The 24,016-nt window shown below is 39.0% G+C and overlaps 1 protein-coding gene across 6 annotated transcripts in view; it reads right to left on the reverse strand.

Moving 5' to 3' along the window:
• SLC44A5 (solute carrier family 44 member 5) overlaps positions 1-24,016 on the reverse strand; it is a 150,007-nt gene that overhangs the window by 10,224 nt on the left and 115,767 nt on the right. For 4 of the 6 annotated variants that reach the window (XM_063427938.1, XM_063427937.1, XM_063427935.1 and 1 more), the window contains exons 8-22: positions 22,735-22,858; positions 21,677-21,709; positions 17,133-17,216; positions 16,700-16,812; positions 15,800-15,931; positions 14,107-14,206; positions 13,149-13,241; positions 12,887-12,974; positions 9,988-10,250; positions 9,605-9,699; positions 7,591-7,694; positions 7,432-7,505; positions 6,377-6,447; positions 3,425-3,513; positions 1,338-1,422 (exon numbers count right to left, since the gene is read on the reverse strand). In XM_063427938.1, the coding sequence (XP_063284008.1) occupies positions 1,338-1,422; positions 3,425-3,513; positions 6,377-6,447; positions 7,432-7,505; positions 7,591-7,694; positions 9,605-9,699; positions 9,988-10,250; positions 12,887-12,974; positions 13,149-13,241; positions 14,107-14,206; positions 15,800-15,931; positions 16,700-16,812; positions 17,133-17,216; positions 21,677-21,709; positions 22,735-22,858 (1,548 nt within the window). The remainder of the gene's footprint in view (positions 1-1,337; positions 1,423-3,424; positions 3,514-6,376; positions 6,448-7,431; positions 7,506-7,590; positions 7,695-9,604; positions 9,700-9,987; positions 10,251-12,886; positions 12,975-13,148; positions 13,242-14,106; positions 14,207-15,799; positions 15,932-16,699; positions 16,813-17,132; positions 17,217-21,676; positions 21,710-22,734; positions 22,859-24,016) is intronic. The other 2 variants (XM_063427939.1, XM_063427940.1) reach the window with 1 other exon arrangement.

Here is a 24,016-nt window from a genome sequence, read left to right on the forward strand (position 1 = left end):
TACTAAGACGGACTGGAACTAGCCATGTGTTAGTAAGACGGACTGGAACTAGCCATGTGTTAGTCAGATGGACTGGAACTAGCCCTGTGTTAGTAAGACAGACTGGAACTAGCCCTGTGTTAGTAAGATGGACTGGAACTAGCTATGTCTTACTAAGACGGACTGGAACTAGCCCTGTGTTATTAAGATTGACTGGAACTATTCATGTATTAGTCCCTCCGAAGTGTTCCTATTTACACCCACATCCCTCCGTCCCTCTTTTCTATCCTGATGTCCCTCTTTTCTAGGAGCTCTATACTGTTGGTGTGTCTGAGTCTATAAAGAGCTCCAGAGCAATAATACTCCTAGTAATGTGTCTACACTACATGTATTTAGAATTTAGTCTGTGTAAAAAAGAGATATAGTTTTCTTGTTGTAAATTACATTTTAGTCACATAAATTGATATTAAGTCACCTAGATTGTCTTAGAACAGCCCTGCCGCTGACTACACCCCCACTCACACCCCTAAAATAACAGTGCCCTATTTATCCATTTGAAATGTTGCGAGGTATGTAGCCCAGACTGGCTGAACCTGGCATGTGTTAGCCCAGAATGACGGCAACTAGTCATGTGTTAGGATAGACTGGCTATAAAGGGAGGGACAGATGAACTTCCAGGCTATTTGTGCAGAAGCTCCATGCATATGCTTTGAAAACGGCCCAGCTGTTTGTCTTAAAAAATAGATTGCAACTATGACATTGGCACTCCACTCATGAATGGAGATGCTACCGACAGGGCATGGCATGGCATCTCATGGGTTAAATTGGTCAGAGGGGCAGTGCCCCACTATCTTTAATCGTCACCAGCTGCCAATACTGTATATGCCCCATTGACGCTGGCGCTGCTGGAGGTGTTATTACATCTCTGGCAGCATAGGGATAACACTCTGAAGTAGTCATGGTCTTTGGAGAAACCCTTTAATGATGGGTAAACCAGGATACAGTGCAAAGTGGTCATGATCACTGGAGTAGCCCTTTAATGATGGGTCTGAAACAAGGTGTTTACTTATATGCATGTATTGCAATATAGCGCATAGTGGGGAAAATGCTGACAGTCTTCCTTTAACAACAAATGATATTGTTTCCATTACTGAGTAAAATGTTGAAATCGGTATCACATGCAAAGTGTATGTGAAAATATGCCAAAAGCGGGTCATGGAATTATTTAATGGGTCACATATGTACATTTGGCACAGTGCGCTGTGACTGTTTTTCGGACTGAGAAAGGCGAGTGTCCTCTGAAAAATGTTATTGAAAATGACAAAAATATGCAAAAAAACACTTAAAAAAATACTTACAAAAGCACAGGAAAAGTGTGTCGACACACATTGCGTAGACACTGAAGAATCCATGAGCGATCAGGTAAGATCCTACAATCACAGTCTGTAGTGAATATAAATAGTTTGGTTAAAACATGAATTACCCGCATTAATTATCCCAACACAATCAGCCATGACCTCATTTTTCTCCCTCCAATTAAATTACAACCCTCCACAGACGTTTTCTAATCCACAACAAGCCTCATAGACTTTACTGATAAATCATCAATTTATGAATGTTTTCACCACTTTTTCCCACAGAAAAGTGTCAGAATGTTTCCGCCAGTATTAATCTGCCAATCTTCTGAAATGGAAATTTTAGTGAAAATGGCCGTATTTACTATGTAAAAAAACTGCCACGTTTCAGAACACTGATAAATATTCCACAATAAGTGCTTTTAAAATTTACAATTTAAGGTAAAAATAGTTGAAATGTAAAACAATCTGTAAGCTATGCTTTTAGTTCGTTTAGCCTGGCCTTCCATTTTAAATTCACCTTGAATTACCATTGGATTCTCACAAAGCCTGCAGACATTCTGGGCTCACACGCCACCTTGTGGAAGATGCCAAAACTACTGCTTATCAGATATTTTATTATGTCTTTTTTATTTATACTGTACACAAACATTTTAACATATTATTATTATTATTGCCATTTATATAGCGCCAACAGATTCCGTAGCGCTTTGTTATATTTATGGTGTGGGAGCTATTCACTTCATTGATAAACTGTTGCTCATTTAAAATGTGTGTATTGTGTCCATTATAGCAGTTTATGCTGATATATTTTTGTACACGGTAACTGTATACTCATAAATAAATGTATTTTTATTTATTACTGGCATTTATAAAGCGCCAACATATCATAGATAACTAGCTGTACACTATTAAATGAATACACTAAAGGGACACCCTAGTTACAAAACCTATTTTAGCTTAATTATGCAGTTTGTGAGTAAATATTGTTAAATCACCTTTGTTTCTGTCCATGCAGCCCTAGCCCATGCAGCATGTGTTTAAAAAAAATGGTTTAATTTTCAATCAGATGTTAACTTGCTTTTTTTATCACCTGTTCTGTAAATTGAAATCACACACAGGAGTCTACTGCAAGGTCTAGCAAGCTATTAACAGTGCCGGAGATAAGAAATTCTAAATGAAACAGACTGTGTAATAAAGCAAGTATAAATATTACATCTCACTTACAGGAAGTATTAAGGAAGGCTGTGCACATTACATGCAGGGTGGTGTGACTAGAGATGTATAAACATAGTTACTTAACTTTTAAATGTCAGAGAATTGAGCAGGGAGACTGCAAGGGCATGGTTTATACACCAATACTGCTTCAGTAAGCTAAAGTTCTTTTGGTGGCTATAGTGTCCCTTTAAGAAAAATATATATGGTACTAAAATAAAATATAACTTATGCTGCCTGAAATCCACACAGGTAGAATAGATTAATTGGATCAAATATAATTTCCAGAATGTTCACAGAATGTTTAAATGGTGAATAAACCACAGCAGGCTATTAGGTGTATAATAAGGTAGCGAAGGTGTGTGCAAGGAAGCTTGCACTCTAAAACAGGCTTCCCCTCCAGATGTGGCTGAACTACAACTCCCATGATTCTATTAATGAAATAGATAGGCTGAGAATCATGGGAGTTGCAGTTCAGCCACATCTGGAGGGCCGGAGTTTAGGGAAACCTGCTCTAAAACATATGTGGTTACAAGATGTGCATGATGCTTGTCCTCTCTATTCTTGCTTAAAACATGAAAAAAACCAACAACATTTACTGTATTAGAAAATAGATTTGGTTATCACAGCGCAAAATGTTCATACGCTGTGCCTAATTTTCTTTTTTCTATTTATTTCATCTGGTAATGTTAATTACAAAGTAATGTCGTTTTAGTTTGTTTAATGCATAGAATGTAACCATTTTTTATGGTTTATTCATGATTGATTGATTGAAATCAATAAATGAATAGATAAATAAATAAATTAGTTCCCAGCCGCCTGGAATGTGCTGCACGCATGTTCTGCTCATGGAACTTGTAGCAAACTAAACTCACCAGCAGGGGTACCCAGTAGTAATTCAGATTTGGGGCTTCGCTGCTGATCCCCGGGATTCTTCTTGAAAAGAAAAAGAAAGCCAAGACTCCTGCAAAGAAAAAAGGATATTTTACCATATTTTATCTAAAAAGGATATTTTACCATATTTTATCTAAAAAGGATATTTTACCATATTTTATCTAAAAAGAATACTTTACCGTATTTTATCTAAAAAGGATATTATACCATATTTTATCTAAAAAGGATATTTTACCATATTTTATCTAAAAAGGATATTTTACCTTATTTTATCTAAAAAGGATATTTTACCATATTTTATCTAAAAACGATATTTTACCATATTTTATCTAAAAAGAATACTTTACCGTATTTTATCTAAAAAGGATATTATACCATATTTTATCTAAAAAGGATATTTTACCATATTTTATCTAAAAAGGATATTTTACCTTATTTTATCTAAAAAGGATATTTTACCATATTTTATCTAAAAAGGATATTTTACCTTATTTTATTAGTGTTACTCACTAAACCAAGAATTACTGGGAACTGATCAGGGAATTGCGAATTAGCCCAAAAACGTTTACTGGTCCATTAATATTGCTTGTGTTTCTCTAAAAAGGAGATACCCATATAGGTGAACAATACATATTCTGACTCGTTTTTAATAAACGTACATTTGTTTACGAACTGTAGTATCTTCATGATCTAAAGAAGATACTGAATCTGCTGGAGCCTGATCTCCAAGAACGTTCTGATTTTCAGGAAAGTGTGTGAAAGTTATGGGGTTGGACACACAGTGTGTTATTGTCAAACAATCTTTCCATTTCTTACATTAAACGTTGTCCTATTGGCCTGTTTTTGCCTTTGTTTCATTGTGGTCTACATAAAGAAGTCTAAATACGTTTTATCCATCAGAAAAAAAAGTAGCTTTTTATGTTATTCACGATTCAATATTTCAGTTTAATACTGTAAAGTCCCCCACCATACGATACGCAAAGTATTGAACGGAGTAGTATAGTAGCACAGTACTGAGACAGAAAATACTAAATATGGAATGCCTGGTCCCATTACAGAATCTTTATATTACTAGCATTTTGAAAGAAGTGCAGTGTAGAAACAGTTTAGGACACAGTACATACTCCTGGGGTCTGTTAACTAAACCCCAGATCTTAATTAAGTTAGACCTGGAGTAACCTGATCCCAAATTAGCAGACATCAGCATTTTTGTCCCTCCGGGAGGCATAACCACCAAACAAAGCTAGGAGAAATATTTTGCAGCGCTAAAAACGCTCGTGCTGTGCACCTGCACAGCAACAGTGTTTCTAGCCAATCAGGTGATCAGGCAGCCGTGCAGCTTGTGGCAGCCCTGATCACCTCAGATTTTAAAATGACAACGTTGATGGAGGACTCAATTTCTGTGTCTGCTACAGATATGGTGGATGTCTCTCCTAGAGACAGCCCCATCAACGTTAGAAGGCTCCATAAGAGAGCCTTCCTTGCCAGGGAACTCTCTTCTTCATCTTCTGATGAGGATATGGTCTCAGTCACTTGTAAAAGAAAAAAAGTCTGCCTTTCATTTTCTTCAAGTTCTGATGAACATGATTTTGGTCCCTCTTCCCCTCACTCTCGTTTGAGTAGTCGACAATTTAAAGGGACAGTACCTCCAAAAGCTAAACATGTGTTTCCTTCATTTGTGGTTTCTAAGCAGTTTTCACACAAAAGGGATAAAACTCGTTTGAGTGCGGTCACCGTCCTCCTCAAGAGCGATTGCTCATTCATCCTCCGTAAGCCGGTCCTGTTCCAGACAGGGATCACCTGAGATTGATTGGGAGTCTGAAGAGGTGGTTCGCTCTGCAGCTTCCACTGAACGAAGGACTTTGAGCAACATTCAGATGGCCAGGGTGAGCCTTTTAGGTAAAGTGCTCACTTCAAAATTGTTTCATTCCAGATGGGCCATCGAACAAAAATCAGAAGTCAGGGATTTTGCCAAACTAACTTTTTAGATATATCAAAAAGTGTACTGTGTACATCTTTTGGCTGCGCTGTGATCATCATTCTGTTTGCTGGTCCTAAGGATACTTCATGGTTCCACTTGTTAGTGGATATATGCTGACTGACTGCAGTGTGTATGTAAGTGCAATCAGTGTAATAAATTGATTTCTGTTTTTACAATATTGCCCTATATGGTTTTTCTTCCATTCTGAGGATCTGACATATATACTGTACCTGTGACAAGAAAGACAAGTTCTTCTTAAAGACACCCCGTGGAATATTCAGGGGAGATAAGCGCAGATCACCAGTGGCTCTTGTAAGTTCTCTACCTCCGGGGCTTGAGCCACCTTTGTTTTTACATACTTCACTATTGTGTGATTTTTTTATTATTCTCAGATTGTTTCAAGAATATCCCCTGTCAGACAGGTTGTATTGTTTTTGTATTTATGAGCTACCCCCTTCTTTGATTTATACTCCTCCTTTTGGTGTTGTATAGATTTGTTTTGTTCTAACTTTTTAGATCCCCAATAGTTATAGAGGATGATCTACTCCTTAGAAACCATATTGATATCCCTGACATTCAGGCACAAGTGGCTCCTGAAATTGATCCAGCACTATTATCCAATACAGGAAGCAGTGTTTCTGGGGATCCCATGGATCAGACGTTTCGCAATATACAGTTCAAAATTGCGGATGCTGTTGGCCCCCTTCTGCTTATGTTAGATAAGGCAGAGAGGGAGAGATCCTCTCATAACCCTTCTCTTCTAGCGTTATTGACTTCTAAGATGGCACTTTTGAAAGATTCCACCAGAGCTGTGCTTAGTATTGGTCAATCCTTCAACTATATTTCCAACATTCGCAGAACCCACTGGCTGCATGCGGCAGGGAGGTCTGACTTGGCCCCTAAATTCTACGAGTTTCCTAATTTAGAGTTCCCTCGATGATAAGAAACTTACCAACAGAGCCAGCAACAAGAAGCTTTCCCAAAAACAGTAAGAAATCAGTAACTTTGTCCAAAACAGCGACCCTGAGAACAGACGAGTTTAATGAGTATTGAGACCCACATGTCAGCTTAGAACAACATTAAATACATTTTACAGCAAATGAAACAATTGTTCTGTTTCTTTCTGTGTTCTGGGATGCACATCTTAAGATGGAAACCAGCCATTTAAAGATGGGGATAACTGCTGACATATTTTAGTGTCTTGCCATATATCCTACTAGCGACTACTAGTCCAATATATTCCTGGATCTTCTGGTGCTGTATGGTATTTTAGAGATTGTGAGGATTCTTACACTGCTATTAGTGGCTAACCAGGTATAATCGTATTACTATAATATAATATAATGAAATATAATGAGCCTATGGAGGTCCTGTTTGTCTATGGGCAGCATAATATACACCAGCTTAGAAGGGCAGTCTTTCAGTGGAGGCACACACTCATGTGGGCAAACACCCCATCACGAAAGGCTCAAGGATCTAGTACTGCCACCTGGTGGCCAGAATGCAAGCTTCTAATTTTGTAAAACAGAAAGGATAGATTTAATGATAAAGGATCGGAAAGATGTAGCACTCTAGAGATGTCAACATTTCTGCAAATCTTCATAATGACTACATTTCCATAAAAACAGACACTATAAAAGGATCACTTTAAGCAGCACAATCTCAACAGCTTGTTGTGTTAGTTGTGGTGCTACGAGTCTACCCCCTCACCCAGGCCACTGCAGCCACTTGGATATTGTAGAAATTACATTACATTACCTATAAAAATTATTAATGTCAGGGTGACTGCAGAGGGAACAGGATTTGAGTATTAAACCTACCAATGGGACAGAAGTAAAACCAGAGACGGCGCCCATAGACTAATACCACGATAATGACTAGAATTAGCTATAGGTGTTATGCTGCTCAAACCACATCCCCTATAAGTTAGCAACCTAGGGGAAAATGTCCTTTGTGTCCAATTGCCAGCCCTCCCATGGTGCTAAGAGATGGACGACACAAACTCACCGGACTATATTCCGCATAAGTAAAAAAAATGCATCTCTTGCAGAAGTGCAGAAGTTTTTCCCATAAATAGCGATCTGTAAGACAAGCATAGCTGGGTGAGCGTAACGAAGACAGAGGGCGTTTAACTGAATTTATTAACCAATAAAGTGGAATACAAACCATGATATAGGCGTTTCGATTGATAAATTTTATGAATTTTTCCAAACACCAGAAGCAGCATTTCAGACAGCAAAGTAAGAACTTTGCAAAGGAATTCTGGGCGGCTACAGAAAGAAATACATGTAATTAATCCCTTCTGACTTGTATTATTGTTCTTTACGTAGAAACTGTAAAATTGCAATGGAACAGTACATCAAACGTGTTTTATCAGCTGTGATGAATAACCGATTAGCTATCATTGGAAACGCATTTCACTTACTTGCTCGAGAGAGAGAGAGAGAGAGAGAGAGAGAACGCTTATGATATGTGTAGGGTTATGAACTAAAGCAGTGATGGGGAACCATTGGCACTGCAGCTGTTGTGGAGAATGTTGCCCATAATGTTGATTACTCATCATTACTTATCATTCTGCTAAATAGAAAACACTGAATTGGTTCCTCAATAAGGTCCTCATTGGCACTCACACCCCAACAGCAGGACCAGAAAGTCAGCTCACACTGGATGAGATTTAGAGGTCAGCACAGATGGAGCCTATGAACAGGATTTCAAAAGAACATGTGCTGGATTCTCCTAGCAGAATTTACTCTGCTTACTGAGCAGAAATTAATTAACTGAAGTCTATAGCAAAATTGTTACTCAATAGACTTGTGCATGACAGAAACATTTTGTTTGGGTGAATCTATTGGTCTGGAAACAAAGATTTTGTTTTTGTGGCCTGAAATTTGTCCATAGGAATGTTATTTCAGACACATTTTGCACAAGAATTCTGGACAAGCGATTTGGGTTAACCAAACGAGCACTAAAATGAGCCAATCAGTGTACTACAAAATATACATAATATAAATATTCAAGTACAACGATAGGAGCATTTTCCTGCCAATTGAATTACAGGTCAAGTGAGCAAAAGTAACCAATAAATGGCAAAGGAGAAGCAAAACGGAAATAAAATCTATATTGATATGCTGTATATTTATTAAATATATTTTTCCCCTCTGTTGGTCACTTCTCATTTGTCTGTGAACAAAATCAACATTAAGTGGCTATATTTATGATCTTTTTTGGTGCCACGGACAGGAGTCTGAATCACTAATCATATTAAAATATTTGTGTCCATTTTATTTATTTTGTCATTCGATCACATGGCTATTCAGAATTACAGAATTCGGACAGCGCTTTACACCACCAGGTAAAAAGCAATGTGGAGGCAACACCAAGCTTTCCTATAGACCACACACAACCTGAGGCCTAGCTAGATAATGAGTGTGGTTATCAAAAAAATAATAATAATCTAGAAACTGGGAACTAGGGATTAGGGAGGAAAAGACGACAGAAAGACACGGGGATGTAGGGAGCAGGTTGCCCTTATGCACCGATGTGCGATATTCTGCATTGATACATGCTGTGTTTCACAGACGCCTGCTACTTATTGTGTTATGTATGATTATTGCCTTTTCACCTGATTGCTCACTCACAAAAATAAATACAGAATTCGGATAGTTGGGCGATCACTCAAAATTCAGACGAATTTCAGTTTGTTTGAAATCAAATGATATGTCTACTATTCAGTAAGCAGAGCAAGTCATTAGCCTGCTGAGTCGGTTGTGTATATTCTCTGCTGGTCTGCTCCTCCTTAGGACATAGAGAAATGCTTAGGTCTCTCATTAGGATAGAAATTAATAGGTCCCTTTAGATCATGTAAAAATAAATAGAACCCTTGGGAATAAGGATTAAAAAAGTCCAAAGGGAGTGAGAAGTGAAGGGGTCTCCACTAAGTGGATATATGAAAAACCTCATATTTCAGAATGAAGACTGGTTATGAATGAGAATAATTACAAAATATTGTTTTTCTGAAACTGAGCTTAGTATTGGTAATTCTCTCAAAAAAGTGTTGACTTGTTCAGCTGCACAGTGTTTAAACACACTGCTAACACTGCTTCAACATCGAAAAGCTAAAACCAAGCATGGTGTGAGAGATGTATTGAGAAGCCAATGTTCATGCATGAAGACTTCTTACCTTTGAGTTTGTGATCCAAATATTCCAATACTATGCGGATAAACTGAACGAGTGCGAGGATAAGTGATCCTAATGCCAGAGAGCCCGTGTGGTATCTGATACGATAAAAGGTTATATTATTTATTTTAGAAAACAACAGATTGCAATGTTTTGTTTATATTCACTCCCTGGGATCATAAAGAAACTCACACTCCCCAAAAAGTGCACACTACCCAATTAGACTCTCGAAAAACCATTTACTAAAAAGTATACTAGAAAAAACATTCACTACATAGTGTGAATACACTCACAAAAAATACACAACACGTGTACACACACTGCATTTTGTTGAAAAACTAAAACCAAAATGTCTGCATTGCTTCTATTACCAATGCATTTCTCACCTTATTGCTCGTCCAAAAGAAGAGAAAAGAGGACAAGCCGGGATGTCTGCTGGCTTTTTAAAAGCCCAGTAATAGGAGGCAAAGGCACCAGCTATGGTACACTGACCCAAAGCGATGGAGAAGTTCACCAGCCATAAGAAGACAAACAAGTTAGAGAGCTGAAAGATCAGGATATACTGATAGTAAAAGCTTTCACCCCCGTAAAAGGCAAAGGTGCACTTGGTTCCCGGACACGTCTTAATTATGTTAGTTGTATTGAACGTCTGAGAGTGGGGAAACAAAAAACAATATACATATAAGACAGATGCAGAAAAACACTTACATCAAAGATAAAACAATAAATAATTAAATTATATCTATACACATCTGCCAATGTACCAGAGTATTGTAATATGCAATGATAACATTTCTATCGGACTAACATAATACTTAAAAGACAGCTTTCAAGAGTTTTACTCACTTCTTCAGGCCTGAAGCAAGTCTTCACAATAATAATGTCTTAAAAGTATTATGTTAGTTTAAAAAAAAAAAAAAAAAGGTATTGTTGCATACTGCAGTACTCGGATATTTTGCCATCTTGTCTACTGGACTAATATGGTTAATACATTCTAAACTATAAGTATAATTATTTATTTATTTGTTTTCATTTTCTTTTTTTTCTCAAAGCACCAACATGTTCCACATTAACCCTATAAGAGCAATATATTGTTTAAGACTGGCATTTGACAGATAAAACCAAATGTCTCAAACCAGATAAAACTTAATGTTAGATGTCTTTCTGGTGTACAAATTAATTAGTGAGTTTACGTAAAAAAAACAACCTGTGTTAATTCCTTAAATAAAAAATAAATACCGTATATACTTGAGTATAAGCCGACCCCAATATAAGCCGAGGCCCCTAATTTTACCCCCCAAAAATGGGAAAACGTATTGACTCGAGTATAAGACTAGGGTGGGAAATGCAGCAGCTACTGGTAAATTTCTAAATAAAATTAGATCCTAAAAAATTATATTAATTGAATATTTATTTACAGTGTGTGTGTATGCAGTGTGTGTATGAATGCAGTGTGTGTATGAGTGCAGTGTGTGTATATGAGTGCAGTGTGTGTGTATATGAGTGCAGTGTGTGTGTATGAATGCAGTGTGTGTGTATGAGTGCAGTGTGTGTATGAGTGCAGTGTGTGTATGAGTGCAGTGTGTGTGTATGAATGCAGTGTGTGTATGAGTGCAGTGTGTGTATGAGTGCAGTGTGTGTATGAGTGCAGTGTGTGTGTATGAATGCAGTGTGTGTGTGTATGAGTGCAGTGTGTGTGTATGAGTGCAGTGTGTGTGTATGAGTGCAGTGTGTGTGTATGAATGCAGTGTGTGTGTATGAGTGCAGTGTGTGTGTATGAGTGCAGTGTGTGTGTATGAGTGCAGTGTGTGTATGAATGCAGTGTGTGTGTATGAATGCAGTGTGTGTATGAATGCAGTGTGTGTATGAGTGCAGTGTGTGTATGAGTGCAGTGTGTGTATGAGTGCAGTGTGTGTATGAATGCAGTGTGTGTGTATGAGTGCAGTGTGTGTGTATGAGTGCAGTGTGTGTATGAATGCAGTGTGTGTGTATGAATGCAGTGTGTGTATGAGTGCAGTGTGTGTATGAGTGCAGTGTGTGTATGAGTGCAGTGTGTGTGTATGAATGCAGTGTGTGTGTGTATGAGTGCAGTGTGTGTGTGTATGAGTGCAGTGTGTGTGTATGAATGCAGTGTGTGTGTATGAGTGCAGTGTGTGTGTATGAGTGCAGTGTGTGTATGAATGCAGTGTGTGTGTATGAATGCAGTGTGTGTATGAATGCAGTGTGTGTATGAGTGCAGTGTGTGTATGAGTGCAGTGTGTGTGTATGAATGCAGTGTGTGTATGAGTGCAGTGTGTGTATGAATGCAGTGTGTGTATATGAGTGCAGTGTGTGTGTATGAGTGCAGTGTGTGTGTGTGTGTGTGTGTGTGTGTGTGTGTGTGATGCAGTGTGTGTTTGTGTGTGTGTTGCAGAGCCTTGGTGGGGGGTGGGCATTTTTATTATTATTTTAATAAAAAAAATTTGTTATATTATTTTTTATTTAATTATTTTTTATTTTATTATTATTTTATTTTATTATTATATGTATTTTATTATTATATGTATTTGTATTTTCGCCCCCCCTCCCTGCTTGATACATGGCAGGGAGGGGGGCTCTCACTCCCTGGTGGTCCAGTGGCATTGGCAGTTCAGTGGAGGGGGGCAGGCAGAGAGCGTTTACTTACCTCTCCTGCAGCTCCTGTCAGCTCCCTCCTCCTCCGCGCCGGTCCGGTCAGCTCCCTCTGCAAGTCACAGTGTAAGTCTCGCGGCCACGCTATGACCCCGCGGCTCTCGCGAGACTTACACTGGGAGCTGACAGAGGAGCTGACCGGACCGGCGCGGAGGAGGAAGGAGCTGCAGGAGAGGTAAGTAAGAGCTTCCTGACAGCCCCCCTCCTACACAGCCCCATTGTCTGTATTATGGCAATGTAAGTTACCATAATACAGACATTGACTCGAGTATAAGTCGAGTTGGGTTTTTTCAGCACAAAAATGAGCAGGAAAACCCAACTTATACTCGAGTATATACGGTAATTGTTTTTGTGAACAGATTATATCACTTCCTTTGTAAGCTATGCTAAGTCTCGTTCCTTTCTTTAACCCCTTAAGGACCAAACTTCTGTAATAAAAGGGAATCATGACATGTCACACATGTCATGTGTCCTTAAGGGGTTAAACATTTAGTTGATGCCATCCCATACCTGTACACGTAGCTTCAAACTGGGACCCCGTGTAACTCCTGAACACAGACACACAACCTGTACATGGATTTCTCTGCGTATATACACCCCCTGTACCATACTAACCTCTGGGATGCATGTAGAACCAGTGTAGTTGCAAAACGTTTTATTGCCCATAACTTTGTATACGGCCTCCCCAGAAGTGGCCATAAAACTGTTGTAAATTAAGGAAAATCAGTTACATTGATTACGTTTTTATATTTGTAAAATCTGGGGAGCTGAGGAATACAATCAAATGCATTTTTCGAGTCCCTGGAACTTAGGTGCAAGAGTGTGATGCCATAACGACAAAAGTGTCGCCAAAATTTGTTACTGACAAAGAGGATACACTGCAGTGACCGCCCAGTAGGAGATACAGATCGCAATTAGGAGAAAGGTGATGATGGGGTAAAAAAGCGAAGACATGACATATCCAATTGCCCTGAAATTAAAAGTAGAGACAGGCAATATTAAAGACTAAGGCTGATATAAATAACCCATCTAGCTAGATTTGGTTATATTCTAAAGGGCTGAGTTAGTTTATTACGGTGTGCTGTCCAGTATGTAACTAATGCATTATTCTAAATCCTGGATAAGTTTAAAGAAAATTGTAGAAGTTCCTTAAAATACATCTGTTTGTCAGCAATTAAATAATTTAAAGTGCATTATTCAAATATACAGTAGTGCTTATTGCTGAAATAAAATAGACCTGCAGCTCCCTCTAGTGGTGATAGATGCACTTAGCTGAGAATGTCAGGTGGAGCCTAAGTGTAGGACAATAGCTTCACTCCATTCATCAGATCCCACATTAATTAAGCCTTAAGCACCAATTAGTATTTAATCACAAGACTTGATAACAAAAAGCAGTTCTGCGGCAGAGCCTTTAACTTGTAACAACCAGCAAGAAAGTCCTATTAGTTTTCATGAAGATTGCTCCACTATTAGAACTTTGCTGGACTAATGTTTTAAAAAAACGTTCTAATGCAGGAACCTGAGTGGCACTTACAAATATAAAGCTATAAAATTATAAATATAAATGTTTATTTTATTGCTTTATTGCTGTTTATGTTAGCAAAAAAAACCCAAAAAACTCAGTTCAGTGATGGTTAATTATGAACACCGTGGCTATTATGTAATAAGTGGCAAAGCTTATCGAAAACCCTACTAAACATCATTTAGGCTACATGCACCGTTTTATACTAAATTGCACATTTTCTGTGATGTTACATGTTTGCTGTGTTTTCTGGCAATGTTCCTCACACCCAATTGAAATATAGATTTCAGCAGTAATCAGGAAATCCATTCACCTGCTTCCTTCTTTCAAAAGTGCGATTGCAATTCGGATTCGGTTTCTTAGGAAGATCAGCATCAGGATGATAATAACCTCAACGATGCAGAGAATTATCACTGCAAGGAAAGAGTCCGGTTCAGTCCCATGTCACAGTTAACAATGTTATTTAATCGATAACGTAGAACCCATGCTATAGCACTGCACAGAGTGATCCATCATTTAGAATTTCACAAACCCAACAAAAGGGAAGAAAATTTATCTGTTTAATTTAACTAGATACAATGTTAAAGTCTGATATTTTCTCCCACCAGATCAAATTGACTAAACTATTACACCGTAGCATGTTTTACATTAATCCATTGCCATATGTGGCCAGTTTGGCTAAAGCAATAGTCACACTGCAGAACAAGCGTGTTGCTAACATAGTGTGCTATAGCACCCACAATGCATAGCAAGATCGCTATTTTGATGCAAAAATTGGTGACAATCACCTCCATGGACTTAGCATGGAAAATTTAGGAAATGTATTTAAAAAATGCATGACTCGACAACGTAAACATAAAATCTAAATCATGCATACAATCTGTGAAGTCTTTAATGGAAACTTTAAAATCACTTGAAAAGTCATGCCATATGGGTTTAAAAATGGACTAAAATATTGGACTTTTCACTACAGACTCAAAGGCCCCGATTAAATATTGTTGGAGAGGTTTTCCCAAATGATGTAATATTTTTGCATAAACTTTTAAATTGATTTAATATTATAAAAACTATTATAATGTTTTTATTATATATATATATATATATATATATATTCCAGTTGTGACACTAGATTTCTCTTGAAAAATGCAGGGCTAAGATCCTGTGGGACTTCAAGATCCAGACAGACAAACCCAACCAACCCGACATCATGGTGGTAGACAAGGAATGGAAGACTGCAGTCGTGGTGGATGTGGCAATACCCAGTGACTATAACATCAGGAAGAAGGAACATGAGAAGGTGGACAAATACCAAGGACTGAAAGAAGAACTAGAAAGAATGTGGAAAGAGAAGGCAGTAGTAGTCCCAGTTGTGATAGGAGCACTCGGGGCTGTGACTCCCAAGTTGGGGGAGTGGCTTCAACAGATTCCAGGTGGGACATCGCTGAGATCGCTGTCCAGAAGAGTGCAGTTCTAGGAACAGCTAGGAACCCTCAAACTCCCAGGACTCTGGTAGAGGACCCAAGAATGAGAAATAAACATACCACCAAGGAGGGGTGAGAAAATCTATTTTTTTTTTTTTTATAAAATATATATTTTTTTATATATGATATACGTCTTGATATTTTAATATGTTGAAAAGGTAATTTGAAAAGTTTATCCAACAATATTTAATCATTTGGAAAGTTTATCTAAACAATATTAAATAGAGGCCTATGTGTCTCTCAAATATCTTAAGGACACTGTCTTCTGAGATTTGAAATCACTCTCTAAAATGAGGGGGCCTCTCATCAATATAAGTGAAAAGAGGATGGATAGTGGGGTTCCATAATTTCAAGACAAGGAAGTGTCTACACTGCTCAGCTTGCAAGGACAGTCTCCTTGTGACAGAACCACAACATTAAGCTGGTGACTAGAGTGTGCCTTTAAGGTCCAGATATGGGTAGACTTATTTAAGGAAACAGATTTCCCATTTCAAACAGCCATAATCTCGTCACAATCGTACTTACTGAATACCAGCCATGTTTGCTGCAGTTCGAGATACACCCTGAAGTCGGTCTGCAATCCAATGTCATATATGGTTAAATTAGCCCCGGGGACTCCTTTTAAGCTGTAATATTCATAAAAACAGCGCCAGATGCCTGAAAATGGTAACAGTATTCAATAAGAGCAAATTACTTCAAGCAACAGCACAGACTCAGTTTATTCTGTGAATAGGAGAGATTCATATTACCACACTTGTAGAATTATAAAGTAGCAGACACGCATGAGCAGCATTTATCATAAAACTGCATTAGAACATAGTATTTACGGAAATATCATTCAAAGTATACATTGTGCAGAAAATGTATTCCCTCATTTGCATTGCGTGCCTTAACTGTGCCTAGACTTAACTGAGTTGGAGCTATGACGTCATTTGCTAGTTATTCAAAACACATTTCAAAGAAATCAGAGCATCGCAAAAGTTAAAAGTGATTTTCAATGCTTTCAGTAAAGGAAACGTGGAAATATTTATTGAAAACCGAGACACAGAAATAACTAGGCCTGCCATGCTGTCGGGGTTATTTACTAACGTGAGAATTGTCAGGAATTAAACAGGAATTTAAAATTCATTTTAAATTTTAATCCAAAGTGGACAAGCTGGAAGCATAGCTAGATTTCTCCAGTTTGGTCACTCTGGCCTTAAATAAATATACAATTATCACTTTAGTAAATAACTACATAAGGATCTAAAGGCAGACTATACAACTTCAAGATATTATTGAGTGTCAGTTACAATTCAATTATTTTAGATTTTTTTTTTCTGATCACTTTGTTACCACATCCGGGCATTTAGTCTACAATTTATATGCGAGAGATCATTTTAAACACACACAAATTAAAATAGATTTGTAAAATATTACACTTACCATACCCCACAACTCCAATCACTCCAATAATAAAAATCCAGAAAAACACGCCGGCTGTGAACCTCAGAAGTATTAAGAAAAGCAGGCTCACAACCATTGCGATAAAAAGGGCTCTGGAAAGAGAATTAAAAAAAAAAAAGCATTAAGGAAAGTCTGTTTGTTTAGGGTTAGGAAGGTATGCGAGATCTATCGACTGTATAAGTCTCCGGAGAAAATTAGATTATTTGTTGTTTGCAATATCGTTTATGTATCTTGACATAGGAAAGTGCATAGATTTGTTAAACATGAGCACTTTAAGATCAAAAAAAAAAAATTCCTCTCGTCAGATTGTGTTTCCATAAACTGTCCCAGCCTGCAAATAATTAAGATATGTCCGGTACATCCTGCTTTTAAGTTTACGCTTAGATGGAAAAGTTGAAAAAGAATCACTTACATCAATATCCAGTACCAAGAACTTGCAAAGTCCTCGAATATCTTCATCCCGACTGACCTTGCATCGAGCACATTATTGATACCACTTGGGTTACGAAAAAAAGGAAAGTGTTTTAAAAACATGATTTATTTTTTAGGTTTTTCCCAACAGCAAAATGCATTAACTTTTCAATGTGTTGGAGCAACAAGCTATCAGCTGCTCACCTCTCTGTCACTTACAGGGTTAATGCTTGGTAAAACGGCTAAGGTTGCTCCAGTTAAGCTCGTTTTGCATATGGCTTGGTTAAGATCACATTAGTATTGCGCTGTATGCTTGTAGCAGGCAAAGGAGATGCAAACAGATGTTATACACCAACTGTGAAGATTTTTAGTTATCAGTCACTAAAATAAAATTCACAGGGCCATATTCAATATGTCTTTAGTCATTCTCTAAACAAGATTAAGAGAAAAAACTTGTTTATAATGATCTTTTCCAAAAGAAACAAGGGTGAAAATAATAAAGGGGTTTATCGACCAAACAGAGAACCGCGAAGAATTGACATAAAAAAATAATAGGCCAAAATGGAAAAAATCACCAGTATTTTTATACTATGTTTTATCCATCCGGGCTAGTTTATTCTAAAAGTTAGAATTACTTTGTCAATTCGCCATCATTTCAGTCAATCAAATAAAGATTTTTTATATTCAGATACTCTTCATAGAACTTTGAAAACTGCATATAGCCACTGCATATAGTTAATTCTCCTTTTGAATTACAGGTAGTTATGGGAATTGTATTTCACATCCCACTCCCACGTTTCCTGTACTCTAACAGAACAGTAATATCTGCATTCTAGGGATAGACCGATTATCAGTTCCGATGATTATTGGAGCTGATATCTGGCATATTTCTGATTATTAGTGTCGGTCTTGGAATTTACCGATATTACACATAACTTGCTCAACTCTCTAAGTCACCGCACACCGTCTTCCACATCTGGAAACTCCAGCCGCCAGCCAAAGAGGCAACCTCACTTTATCCCAGGATGTGAGACAGTGAATAATCTACTATAATTTACTGGGTTGGCTGCCTGAGAGTGATAGGAGTGTGATTGCATTAACCCCACTGCTGTCAGTAACGGCACTGTACATGCTAGGATCTTGCTGAACCCGGCCTGTACTGGCTGCCTGAGAGTGATAAGAGTGTGATTGCTGACCGCATGTTCAGTTGAAGCCAGATTTGTGTTGCGTTTTTTTCAAAACGTTAAATGTACAGATTATCAGCACCGCTTAAAGTCATTGGCTCTGGAAAAATTACAGTGGTTGATCCCTACTCTATTCTACCAATTATTCCCCAAATCCTCCCATTTACGTGTAGCAGTCCTTTAAGTAATTCATATTTTTGTTATTATTTCCACATTGAATAGGGCCCACAGTGCGACTTTAGCCATGTGCCAGCGCTTTACCAATCTAGTTTACAATAAGCATTAATCAGACTGCCTTCTCATGCACAAAGCCAAAGCACAGTAGAGTGTTTCATCGTCAGACATGGGCAGATTCTTCCACCATCACACACTTATTACCGCATTAAATGCAACTTGTGAAAGAAAATGGTTCCCGCGAACAGTACGATTATTACACTCCTAGTTCGAGTGTCGGGCTGCATGCATTGTGTTCAGCTAAGGAACACAGCAATGTCTGAACTCCCCTATATGCCACAGTGTCTTCCATTCTAAGAATGTCATGGAAGCAACTCCATGTTAGATACATCTCCCCAGATTAACAGCCATGTCCTGGCCCCTCCAACTTCATGTTAGATACATCTCCCCAGATTAACAGCCGTGTCCTGACACGTTCAAATCCATTTTAGATACATCTCCCCAGATTAACAGCCATGCTCTAACACCTACAACTCCATGTTGGATACATCTCCCCAGATTAACAGCCATGTTCTAACACCTTCAACTCCATGTTAGATACATCTCCCAAGATTAACAGTCATGTCCTGGCCCCTCCAACTCCATGTTAGATACATCTCTCCAGATTAACAGCCCTGTCCTGGCCCCTCCAACTCCATGTTAGAAACATCTCCCGAGATTAACAGCCATCTCCTGGCCCCTCCAACTACATGTTAGATACAGCTCCCCAGATTAACAGCCATGTCCTGGCCCCTACAACTCCATGTTAGATACATCTCCCCAGATTAACAGCCCTGTCCTGGCCACTCCAACTCAATGTTAGACACATCTCCCCAAATTTACAGCCATGTCCTGGCCCCTTCAACTCCATGTTAGATACATCTCCCCAGATTAACAGCCCTGTCCTGGCCCCTCCAACTCCATGTTAGATACATCTCCCCAGATTAACAGCCCTGTCCTGGCCCCTCCAACTCTATGTTAGATACATCTCCCCAGATTAACAGCCATGTCCTGGCCCCTCCAACTCCATCTTAGATACATCTCCCCAGATTAACAGCCATGTTCTAACACCTAGAACTCCATGTTACATACATCTCCCCAGATTAACAGCCCTGTCCTGGCCCCTACACCTCCATGTTAGATACATCTGCCCAGATTAACAGCCCTGTCCTGGCCCCTATAACTCCATGTTAGATACATCTACCCAGATTAACAGCCCTGTCCTGGCCACTCCAACTCCATGTTAGATACATCTCCCGAGATTAACAGCCATCTCCTGGCCCCTCCAACTACATGTTAGATACAGCTCCCCAGATTAACAGCCATGTCCTGGCCCCTACAACTCCATGTTAGATACATCTCCCCAGATTAACAGCCCTGTCCTGGCCACTCCAACTCAATGTTAGACACATCTCCCCAAATTTACAGCCATGTCCTGGCCCCTTCAACTCCATGTTAGATACATCTCCCCAGATTAACAGCCCTGTCCTGGCCCCTCCAACTCCATGTTAGATACATCTCCCCAGATTAACAGCCCTGTCCTGGCCCCTCCAACTCTATGTTAGATACATCTCCCCAGATTAACAGCCATGTCCTGGCCCCTCCAACTCCATCTTAGATACATCTCCCCAGATTAACAGCCATGTTCTAACACCTAGAACTCCATGTTACATACATCTCCCCAGATTAACAGCCCTGTCCTGGCCCCTACACCTCCATGTTAGATACATCTGCCCAGATTAACAGCCCTGTCCTGGCCCCTATAACTCCATGTTAGATACATCTACCCAGATTAACAGCCCTGTCCTGGCCACTCCAACTCCATGTTAGATACATCTCCCCAGATTAACAGCCCTTTCCTAGCCCCTACAACTCCATGTTAGATACATCTCCCCAGATTAACAGCCATGTCTTGGCCCTTCCAACTCCATGTTAGATACATCTCCCCAGATTAACAGCCATGTCCTGGCCCCTCCAACTCCATCTTAGATACATCTCCCCAGATTAACAGCCATGTTCTAACACCTAGAACTCCATGTTAGATACATCTCCCCAGATTAAAAGCCATGTCCTGACACCTTAAACTCCATGTAAAATACATCTCCCCAGGTTAACAGCCCTCTCCGAACTTCTACTGTTCTAAACAGAACTGTGTTACAGATAAACAAGAATCGTTCTTCCCTTTACGTTCTATACTTTAATTGATCTAAATCTGTTTTTCAGTAGGACTACCCAGAAGGGAAGAACATTTAATTTCCTTGTCTCTTATGGGTGTTTTTTTCTGTTTGTATCTAGATTGTCTGGATGTAATCTTTCAATCACAATACAGTAGCATGCTCTGCAATGTCCTGTAGACTGTGATGCAGCTTTTCAATGCAGTGAAATGAATAGGAAACCTCAATTGCAGCACTCTACCCATCGCCCATCTATTCATCAGAATAACAGAATGTTGGTACATAAAATGTGTCAGAAACCCTATGACCCCTCCATGACAAAACACAGCTAGTGCTATGGACCCCCTGTTCCATTGACCCCTTTGCAGTGATTGAGGAGTTGAAGGAACACTATATGGTCAGGAACACAAACATGCATTCCTGACCCTATAGTGTTAAAAACACCATTTAGTCCCCCTGCCCTGCCTTCCCCTCCCCCTTACCCCTTTATTTCAGTCTGCTGCTGCTGGCTCTGCCCCTGGTCCACCTCGTTGGTTGACATCATTAGAAGTGGTGATCTGAACTAATCACAATCCTTTCAAATAGGATAGCATTGGATTGGCTGAGCTTGTAAAGGAGGCAGATCAGGGGCAGAGCTAGCACAAGCCAGACACAGCCCTGGCCAATCAGCATCTCCTCACAGAGATACATTTAATCAATGCATCTCTATGAGGAAAGTTCAGTGTCTGAATGCAGAGGGAGGGGACACTGAATGTCAGTCACATAGTGCAGCACTGCCCCATGAAGCACCTCTAGCAGCCATCTGAGGTGTGGCCAGATGTTTCCCTGTGTCTGATTACTATGTATTATTTTCTCTGTTAAATTTTAAACTCCTGGTGTTGTGATACATTACTGCAGTTAGTATTGCTGTGTCCCAGCTGAACACATGTAATCGTACAATGAACAAAATTTACGAAAAACATTTGCTTTTTAACCTTTTAGTTCCATGTTGAATGACTCTTACATGGCTACAAGACAAAATAAATGCTGTGATGAAAATAAAACCAGATGATGTCAGTTCATTTATGCTTGTTCCATACACACTTTTAAACAAAAACAAACAGTGATTTAATACAGGAACACACAATGCACAGATCACAGGAGACCTGTTCAGCTGGATTCTAGCTTATAGCAGAGTCCGTGCCTATCGAGCACTTGTCACGAACAGAGGGCCCAATACCGAGAGGGAACTTGGCAGCTTGGTCAGTGTGACCCCGGGTGTGGGGACCCAACACAGTCTTTTCTGCTCTAATGCTGCGGGAGAACCAGGCAGACTCCGGTCTGCACCTCTGCCAGGTGCAGACCATATGTTGCTGTCTCCCAAGTTACGGTCAGTCAGACTGACATTGTGGCGCAGACAAGAAGCTGCGGGTACCCTCCCCCTGACATTATCCAGGACACTGATCAACCATGGGCCAGAATGCCCCCCCCCCTACCTGCAGGTAAAAAGAGGTAGGGTGACTGAATATCTTTAAAAAAAAAAAAAACTATTTTTATTAATTATAATTATTTTAATAAAGCCCCTATTCCACCCCTATACACACACAACATCCCACTACTCACATTTTCTAATTGATAAAGGAGTAGATCCTGAAATGCCTGTGGTTTTAATTGCTCTTCAATAATAAATATGTGTTTGCACCAATGGATTCTACAAATATGCCTTTGCTATTGCTTTTTATTGTTATAGTCATTTATCCACTAAGAGGAAGCTACAGTGCAACAGTGAGACAATTCCTTTCCATCTTTTATCATGCTGCAGCATTAATCTCTAAAGCTTTTCTTTACATGTGCAAAGTGCATAGGAAGTGTACAAATCCCATCTCCTATCTGATACATACTGAGTTCCTTTTTCTTTTTTTTTAATTTTTTTTTTAGAATGTTTTAATGATCATTACTGCATCTTCAACTATACAAAAAATACATGAATCACTTGTAAGAAAGCTCATCCCTTGGCTACGTTTACCAAGCGAAATAATTAATAAATGCTTACTTTGCCGCCTCGCGAAGATCTGTCACATTTCTCATTTGATCATCTCCATCTTTGAACATAGTTTTATTTGCGACCATTAGCACGCCATTTCTGGTGGAGAAATCAGGGAAGCACCTCTGCAGAACTAGGATTTTATGGGGGGACAAAACAGCATTCTGATCATATAAACACACACATATACAATTAGTAACAATGTCAAGCGCTGAACCTGGAAACTACAGAACCATGAACATGGGAAATTATTTGAAGGGCTGTTGAAGGATAATAATCAAGAATTCATTTTGAACAACAATATCATTAGTAGGAACCATTGTGGTTTTATGACAGACAGATAATGGCAAACTACCTTAAAGGGACACTATAGTCACATGAACAACTTTAGCTTAATGAAGCAGTTTTGGTGTATAGAGCATGCCCCTGCAGCCTCACTGCTCAATCCTCTGCCATTTACGAGTTAAATCCCTTTGTTTATGAACCCTAGTAACACCTCCCTGCATGTGACTTGCACAGCCTTCCACAAACACTTCCTGTAAAGAGAGCCCTATTTAGGCTTTCTTTATTGCAAGTTCTGTTTAATTAAGATTTTCTTATCCCCTGCTATGTTAATAGCTTGCTAGACCCTACAAGAGCCTCCTGTATGTGATTAAAGTTCAATTTAGAGATTGAGATACAATTATTTAAGGTACATTACATCTGTTTGAACGTGAAACCAGCTTTTTTTTCATGCAGGCTCTGTCAATCATAGCCAGGGGAGGTGTGGCTAGGGCTGCATAAACAGAAACAAAGTGATTTAACTCCTAAATGACAGTGAATTGAGCAGTGAAATTGTAGGGGAATGATCTATACACTAAAACTGCTTTATTTAGCTAAAGTAATTTAAGTGACTATAGTGTTCCTTTAATTGCATTCTCTGAAGAAGTGAGTAGATCAGGGTGATCCAGTAGATGTGAATTACTTGAATTTTGCTAAGGCATTTTGATACAGTTCCACACAAAAGGTTAAAATTAAAGTGAAAATGAATTGATGTAGATGACAAATGGTGTTATTGAGTATCACAATAGCTTAAAGATAGAGTGCCTCAGGGTTCTGTCCTGGGTCCAGTGGACAATGAAAGTCACTTGTCGGTGTTTGCAGATGACACAAAAACTAGGTCTCAACATGAAGTAATTTATCTACAGAGGGATTTGAATAAATTGGGGGACTGGGCAAGCTAGAGGCAAGTGGCAGATAAATGCAAACTCAAGCATTCTGAAATAAATAATCTACAAGCAACTTCTACATT

The sequence above is a fragment of the Pelobates fuscus genome, chromosome 7 (genome assembly GCF_036172605.1).
Source record: "Pelobates fuscus isolate aPelFus1 chromosome 7, aPelFus1.pri, whole genome shotgun sequence".
Classification (NCBI taxonomy): Eukaryota; Metazoa; Chordata; class Amphibia; order Anura; family Pelobatidae; genus Pelobates; species Pelobates fuscus.